At 36.9% G+C, this 8,768-nt stretch overlaps 2 protein-coding genes and 1 long non-coding RNA gene across 4 annotated transcripts in view; all 3 read right to left on the bottom strand.

Moving 5' to 3' along the window:
* The window catches only part of LOC122068725, a 12,766-nt gene extending 11,597 nt beyond the window's left edge, over positions 1-1,169 (bottom strand). The window contains exon 1 of the long non-coding RNA XR_006137226.1: positions 4-1,169. This is a non-coding gene — a long non-coding RNA (uncharacterized LOC122068725). The remainder of the gene's footprint in view (positions 1-3) is intronic.
* LOC122068724 (zinc finger protein 706-like) overlaps positions 1-6,686 on the bottom strand; it is a 20,874-nt gene extending 14,188 nt beyond the window's left edge. The window contains exon 1 of one of the 2 annotated variants that reach the window (XM_042632604.1): positions 6,420-6,686. In XM_042632604.1, the coding sequence (XP_042488538.1) occupies positions 6,420-6,542 (123 nt within the window). In that variant the 5' untranslated portion in view covers positions 6,543-6,686. The remainder of the gene's footprint in view (positions 1-6,419) is intronic. The other variant, XM_042632605.1, reaches the window with a different exon arrangement.
* Positions 3,824-6,406, bottom strand: LOC122068723 (pentatricopeptide repeat-containing protein At4g02750-like). The gene has a single exon (XM_042632603.1). It carries the CDS (start codon positions 6,089-6,091, stop codon positions 4,076-4,078), a length of 2,016 nt encoding a protein of 671 aa, XP_042488537.1. The 5' UTR covers positions 6,092-6,406; the 3' UTR covers positions 3,824-4,075.
* Positions 6,687-8,768: the final 2,082 nt, after the last annotated feature.

Genomic DNA, 8,768 nt, shown 5'->3' with positions numbered 1-8,768 from the left:
TACGTAATTGGAAGTAACCAATTAGGTTTACGATGAAACCTAGAAATCGATCACTGATTCAATTTGAGTACCTCTACGGGATAGACCTCAATAGAAAACTGAGTAATGGTAACAAGTGATTAAGTTCAATAGGACTCTAGAGCATAAACATAAAATGTGAACAAGGAGAAAACTCTGAAAATTGGAAGACTTCTAGCAGAAAAAGAATAATTGTTTTTGTTTGAAAAAGGACTAATTGTTTTGTCCAAGTTTTCTTTGTTTGAAAGCAGTCCAATTTTCTTTTTGTTGAATGTCCAAGTTACGTAAATGTTGGTGACTGTGTTTGTATTAGGATGGCCTATAAATATATGTATTCCGTTCAACAAGGAGGAGAACAATGAAATGAAGAAAAAAATATTTAAAGTTGTGAGAGGCAATGGTTGTGAGATACAGTGAGACGGTGAGAGGTCGTGGATGAGAAGCCCGAGTCTGAGAAAGACTACCCTATATCTCCCTTCCCTACCCCCTCCGTATCTTTCATTTTCCTTTTATTGACCTTCTTATGCAACCCCAAAGAAAGAAATAAATTATGTTTTATGTGTGTTATGAAATAAATTCTGTTTTTCTGTTTTTGTTTTCCCCTATACATTAGATCCTTGTTGCAAACGATCTCCTGCTGAATTTCTACTGATTCAAGATCGAATTTGCATTACAATTATACCCCACATAATCCTAAGCTCTTCCACACTTTTATTGGACCTCATCCTAGTGTCTTGCCCATTTTCATCTTTCTTAATACTTTTAACTTCAGCCACTCCAACCTTTCACATATATATATATATATATGATGTGTGGTGTCTTGATGAACAATCCAATCTTCCAAGCTACTCTTACTCGAGTTGTCTCCATTCAATAGGTCGTAAAAATGATTATACCATCTCTTTATAATGTCCTCATCCCTTACTAACACTCTACCATCATCAATTTAATACATTTAACATGACGAAAACTCAACTCTTCCTTTCCTTTTTTATCTCTTTATTGTTCCACCTATTTAGTCATTTTCCATGCACTAAAACTAACATAGTCTTAACCCAAGGGTGTAGTTGGTGAGCAACAAACTTGGTACGAGCCGTAAACTCGGACGTCCTGAGTTCGACTCCCACTAGGCACACCTTGGGCCACTCACACGGGGGTGTTTAGTGCTCTTCACTGCTTTCAATGAAAATTGAATGGTTTTCATTCAATCCCAATATGACCTGGTCCATGCGGTTGTGGGGTCAGTATGGGCCCGCGGGACTAGTGAGGCCAAAGGCCTAGCAAAAAAAAAAAAAAAAAAACTAGCCTAGTCTTAATGGTTGCATGTACCTCATCATCCCACCACCAAGTTTAGCCAAAACATTGCACTAATCCATCCATGTGTTCCCAAAATTGCAACTTACTACTTTCATCCAAACCTAATCAAGGAGCATAAGTGATAATAGTATTGACAACCTCTTTCTCCAACACAAGCTTGATGGATATAATCATATCTCCAAATCTATCTTAGTCGACTACTATGCTTATTCCACTTCAACTACTTTGATCTTCCAAATACCAAAGTTTGAAGTCATCTAACACTTAAGTTTTTTTACCCTTCCATATAGTCTCTTGAATACAAGCAATATTAATCCTTCTTCTCCTCATAACATCTATCAAATCCAAACTCTTACCTGTTAAGGATCCAATGTTCCACGATGCAATCTAATCCTATGCTTTTGGGTTAGATTCTTTACTCGCGTATGTCCACTGTTTGAGAGCCTTTGTTTAGTTATCACTGCATCCGGGCGTCGACATAGCATGTCACTTACAAGGACACTCCAGCAAAAGGATGATACGACATGATACTAGAAGAAATAAAGTACTCAGCTCCTCTTTGAGTTTGCTTCTTCAAATTTTCAAACTTTTTTAAAATTTTCACAAATCAACATGGGGGTATTGAATTGGTCTGAAATTAGACCATAATAAATGATAATGCTAATATCGTAGTCCAAATCTGGGCCCAAAATGAACTGCCACATGGGAGCAATTCATGACATCAAAAAAGGGGTTCCAAAGCCTGTATGATGGAATCCTACCCCCAAAACAGTAAACCCATAAAAATGAAAAGCCAATTAAACCCAATAATAACTAATTCAATATTGTCACTTCTAACACAACCAACTTATAATCGAACTGTTTTATCACCACATACTAATCAATCCTAACTAGTGACATAAATGTCAAACCTTAAGGCACCTTCCACGGTTTCACAGACAAAAAACATCAAAAAATGCTGTTAAAACCTGAACTTAAAAATGCAAACCTTAACTTAAAACCCCATCAGACTCCAGATAAAGCTGCTATTACGCAAGGGACAGGTTCATGTTAAACCCTTTAAGCCACCCTTAGTGTCCCTAATTATGAGATGCAATGGACAATACCTATAACATGAAGTAAAAAACCCAAAGAAATGAAAAATCTCTATACCAATGTTTCCAGCAATTGATCATGGAAGATTACATACAATTAATACTTCATTTCCCAAGACATTGATAAACAATTGTCTACATAATACATCCTCCTATCAATAAAAATTACGAAACAAACAATTTATAATTCATATGAAAAGTTGCACTGATAACAAAACAAATCTCTGCACAGTTTTTTTAACTATAAATCTATTGTATCATCAATGTAAATCCAACCAATGTCCCATGTAATTTGGTAGAGGGGTTGTGAAGTCCCCAAATGTTTGTATATTCTCCATCTGCTGATGAGATCAACAACAACAACAACAACAACAACTCAACCTTATCCCAACTAAATGGGGTCGGCTGATGAGATCAACATTATGAAAACACAGACATCTTCAACTTCATCTCCAATCTAACTATTCTGGCTCTTTTTCTTTGGCAAAAATTTTTCACCTATGCTAATGAAAACAGCATACGTGGACATCTCAATCTAATAGTAAATTTTTCATTTACCGTTGTGGACCTCAGAGAAATAGTAAGGTTGCTCCATTGTGACCTAATAAGGACTAAAATATCGATATCGATGGCCGTATTGGTCGGCAGGGTATTGTATCGGAGATACACTAAGGATACGCACATAAATGGATAGGCAACACTTCTTTATACACTTTTGCATTAAAAAATAGTTAAATACATATATATATATATATCATGTATTATGCATAAACACTAAAATGGAAAGCATCGCACTGAGAGAAGTATATTCAATTGAAATTGTTCAAAAAGATGAGGTTTCTAACATTTTTCTATTGTCATTGTCATTACCATTGCCAATTCGCCATTGCCATTGCCATTGTGATAAGTGTCATGAAGAGCATCATGCTTACCCAAAAAAGTTTCTTCTAAAATAAACTTATCGGTTTTTCTAAAGAAAAAAAAAAGGTAAGGTATCTAGCAAGAACTTACCCAAAAAATGCTATGTTCTTCAAAAAAATTGAGTTGAGGGCCTTGATGCTTTGGATCATTGCTTTACCTTTGTTGAATCCAAGGTTTATAGTTGTTTACGGTTGTAATATAGATTCCTAACCTTGATTTCCATTTTAGTTAGAGAGAAAAATGACGGGCAACAACTTTGGAAACAAAAACCCCTCTTAAAAATCATGTTTTGCTGAGAAATGACTTATCTTAGCCATTATATGACTGTAGGGTACCATATTGGTAGTATCGTACTGTATCGATCGATACATACCAATATTCTAAGGAAAATTAAAAATCTAGGTGAAATGTGCATTTTGGTATGTATCGGTGCATATCGATTGTATCGTACGATATATATACAAAAGGATTTAAAAATTTTTCATGTACCGTATTGATAAGGGCCGATACCGATATGTATCAACCGATACGTTACGATACTTTAAACCTTGTGACCTAGTAGTGGTCACGGGTTTGAGTAGGAAAACAGCTTATTTGTGAAGCGGGGGCTAAGGCTGCATACATTATGAGCCTCCCCAGACCCAGCAATGGTGGGAGCATCGTGCACTGGGTACAACCTTGCTAATGAAAAAAAATACTCCATCCACAAAACCTTCAATGTAGATTTACTTCTTCACCAATGACCAACTAGGATCATCAATGACAACAGAAAGAGACTCCAATTGTTTGTATATTTCCTGCATTTGAGGGTGAGATCTATCATCACAGACAAATGAACATGTCTTCCCCTTAATCTCAATCCAACTACATGCTGGTTCTTTCTTCACTCCTCGGTGTTTCATTAATACTCTTATGTTTGCTGCATCTTCCCACATCCCTCTTTCAGCATATATATTTGAAAGAAGTACATATGCTCCTTCATTAGAAGGTTGAATACTCAAAACCTTTTCAGCAACAAGTTCACCTAGCTCTAAATTTCCTTGGACTCTACAAGCACTTAATAGGGTTTCCCATGTTTGCGTTGGGAGAGCATCATGTATATGTTTGATGAAGTCATAACCTTCAGTTAGTAGTCCTTGTCGCCCAAGGAGATCAACCATGCATCCATAATGCTCAAACTTTGGGATCAAATTCCAATCTTTTTCCATAGATTTAAAGAACTCCCAACCCTTATCAACCAGACCTCTATGGGCACAAGCAGTCAAGAGACCCAAAAAAGTCACACGGTCTGGTTTAAATCCAGCTTGAATCATTGGAAGGAATAGATCAATGGCTTCAGCAGCAAATCCATGATAAGCCTGTGCCACAATCATGGCATTCCATACTACTGTATCCCGTTTAGCCATCCTCTCAAATACCAAAGTAGCATCATTTAGGAAGCCACATTTCGAATACATGGTGATTAATGAACTTATGACCACTGTATCATTTTCAAAACAAGTTTTAATCACAGTGAGATGCATAGCTCTTCCCCAACTAAGTCTAGCAAGAGCACTACATACAGAAATCACCCTGGTGAATGTCACTTGATCAGGCTTAAATCCATCGTGCAACATCCTGCAATACAAGACCAATGCTTCCTCACTTTGGTAGGCAGCAATAATTGTATTCCATGATATTTCATCTCTGTGCTGCATCTTCTCAAAGAAACAGCGTGCATTAACAATATCATCTTGTAGCACATATCCATGTAAAACTGAATTCCATGAAATGATATCCCTCCTAGGCATCTGCATAAACAATTGTAAAGCATTTTCCAACATTCCATTTTGAACATAACCACCAATCATTGAATTCCATGCGACAACATCCCGATGAGGCATTTCTTCAAATAAGTTGAGTGCATCACTAATCTTTCCATTGTGCATATAACCCCTAATAATTGCTGTCCAAGCCGCTGTATCCCTTTCAGGCATCTCCCCAAATAAGTGCTTAGCATTTTCCATCTGACCAGCTCGTGAGTAACAAGTAATCATAATTGTACATGAAGCAACATCTCTTTGAGCCATTTTATTGAATAATTGGCATGCAGCATCTAAGTATCCCATTTCAACATACCAAGCCAACAAAGTATTGTAAAGTGGGGTAGTTTTTTCAGGTACTTGATCAAATAATGCTAAGGCTTCCTTCACGATATTATGCTGTAAGTACCCTTCAATCATTGTTACCCAAGATATAGAGTTTCTAACTGGCATTTTATTAAACAATTGTCGTGCCTGTTGTATTCTTCCATTATTCACATAACCAGAGATCATCGAATTCCAACAAGCAACATTTCTTTCAGGCATTTTATTAAACAAATTCCAAGCTTCTTCCAACCTTCCACACCTTGCATATCCTGTCAATAATGCCGTCCATGAAACCACATTTTTAATAGGCATGACATCAAAGATCTTGCGTGCCTCACTGATCTTCCGATTCTGAACATACCCAGATATCATACAGTTCCACGTCACCTGATTTTTAAAGGGCATGTCATTGAACAACCGGCATGCAGTTTCCACATCACCACGCCTAAAGCAACTAGTAATATTTGAATTCCACCAATAGATATCATGATAGGCCGTAGATGGGTTCCTTTGTGAACTAATGAACCGAACCAATGAGTTTGTATCCATACAAAGCAAACCCCGGATTCGAAGAACGAACTTGTTCCCATGATATCGAACCCGTGTAAACATATCTTATGAGTAATGATTTTCTTCCTCTCCGTTCCCACAATCTACTTTTGCACAACATGATCATCTATGCTCACCAACCTATATTATGAAATTTATAAAATTACAAACACAACAGACGACCTCTCAACCATAACCCACCAAAATCTACAAGAAAGTTGTACAAATTTCTATAAATCAAGTAGAAATACATCTATAACAGTTGGATATGGTTAATCTTACAATTGAGCTTATGAAAGATTCAATTAATAGAAACAACAACATTTGACAAAAAATATAGCAGTGGCTATGATTAAATTCTAGGGCTTTAAGATTGTTTACAGGAGATTACCTTGCAGATGGGGCATGTGATTTTGAGAGCCACAGCTCTTGCTTCAAACTGGGACCCCTTTTGTTTCTGGTTTTTCTCAGCGTTTCGTTTCTGGGCTTCGATCTTCTGCTTCCCTCTCGTCATCTTCGCTGCTTCGTCCCTTGCCTTTCTCCGAAATCCAAGACGATTCACTGTAAGCTTCTCGTCTTGTTCTTATTTTCCTTCGGAACCACTTCGATTTTTTGTGGTCACTAGATCCACGGCTATAGCTGTGAACCCCATTTGAGGATTGGTAGTTTGAAATCTCATTTTGGTGTGGACATATGGAAGACCATTAGTTATGTGTACAGTTTGTCAGAGCCGTTGGTTTAGAATCTTTTTATCTCAGATGAACACCCTGTGGGAATTTAAATATTTAATGCCACAAACATTAGGATCTATGCTATGCAATCTTGAATCATAAATTTCAGGTAAACACTACATAGAGTTCAACGATTGAGATAAGTTGATCACTTGGCTTGAACAAGCCATGACTCTGTCTCTACTGCAATTGATGGAGCTCTAATTTCTCTCTCTTCTTCATCTCAAATGGACTTGTATCAATTGGGTTTATAAGTGACCGCGTGATAGAGAGAGGAGCAGGCAACAACAATAACAACATAGGTCTACCTTATCCAACTAAATGGGGTCGGTTACGTCGATTCAAGTTAGGGGGAAAAAAAAAACACAGCACCGCAACATCTCTGGGATATTCTACTTACGAACAATCACCATAGAGAGAGAGAGAGAGAGGACCAGAATCCTATTAATAATCAATTAGGCCTTCCTCTCATTAAGGTAGACACGATATAAGATAGGATTACAATTCTCATATTTACAACCTCTATTGTGAAATGGACTAAAAAGATTTTGGTAATAAAATGGGCCAAAATTGGATCCAAGCAATATTGAGAAATCAACTCAAATAATACCAATAGAGGCATCACGGTTTAAAAACACCTCATTCACCGGTTGTACGTTATAATACCTCGAATGAATAGATTTATTAATGTAAATAATGGTGGTTATGTGTCATTTATACAAACATACTCTCTTCCATATTATAACACTAATAATTCCATTTAAATTAGTACATAAGTGAGGAATAGATATCTTGCTCACACCAAAGAAAATGTGTGTACGTTGAAAAACGAAAATGGATCAGTTGCTCGTACGATCGTCTGGCTGTACAAGTCAACATCCAATACATGTCCTTTTTGTTTTCAAATATACCCTCTTTATCCTTATAATGGCAAAATATGGGACATTTGTTGAAGGCTGACTCGTACAACCAAGAGATAAAAAAAAAAAAATTTGAAAGGATAAAACTAGACGCAAGGACATGTACAATGAAAGCACGAGAGGGAACGCAATATAATTCCTCATCAGTCGACTTTGTTGTTTAGCTTTCTTGGTGACTTTTGGTTTCTCTAATAGCTTTGTGGGCTCAAGTGCTTAAACAACTATGTTTCCTTGACAAATGCTTGCTCCAGGACAATACTTGTTCCAAAACAGGTTCTGTTGTTTGGAAGAGTATTCAGAAAATTTTATCCATCCTACGGTCCATGGTTTGTTGGAAACTAGGATCTGGTTCTCAAATTTCAATTTGATCTAATCCATGGATTCCTTATGTTCCCTTTTTCATGGTTCCTCCATTCTCCATCCCTTCTTCATCTTTTTAATTATTTTCTCCTTGATTTATCAATATCAAAACCTGAGTTTCATGTCCTATTTTCTATAGCATGCAATAACTTTTTATTTTCTGTGGCAAATGAGGAATTCAGTTCTGTCCCTTATTTACCCAAATCATGTCGTTAATCTTTGTACCTTGTTCCCCACTTAGGATCGACATGTTCTAGTCTTTCATGATTGGTTTGAAGCTTCAATAGGGCGAGGAGGTTGGATTGCCTTAATCGCTTTTAATCATTCCCTGTTATAGAGCTCCAAGGCCATGAACTAATGCTATTGTTTAAAACCAAGTTATGAAAATCATATGAATCACTCCGAATTTCTCCCACGTCCCACCCATCTTCCATTGCCTATTGTAAGCCATTGAGAAGGCCCCTAGCCAACCATATCAATAGTGTTTTCCTTTCATCATATAGTCAGCATAAGTGAGATAAAATGTCCTCTGAAAATAACACCACTTGCCCATCCTGACACATTATGAACAATGTTAGTGGCACTTGTGCAAATCAAAATGGGAAAATCTCTACAATAGGGGGTAAAAGGTATGGGGGAATAGTGTCCAAGAATTGCTCCTTGGTGATGCATTCCCGTTGCAGAAGTGATGGATAAGAAAAAAAAAATCCAATTATTCACATTAGTCAT

The sequence above is a fragment of the Macadamia integrifolia genome, unplaced genomic scaffold (assembly GCF_013358625.1).
Source record: "Macadamia integrifolia cultivar HAES 741 unplaced genomic scaffold, SCU_Mint_v3 scaffold453, whole genome shotgun sequence".
NCBI lineage: Eukaryota > Viridiplantae > Streptophyta > Magnoliopsida > Proteales > Proteaceae > Macadamia > Macadamia integrifolia.
This window is presented reverse-complemented; position numbering and strand designations above follow the sequence as displayed.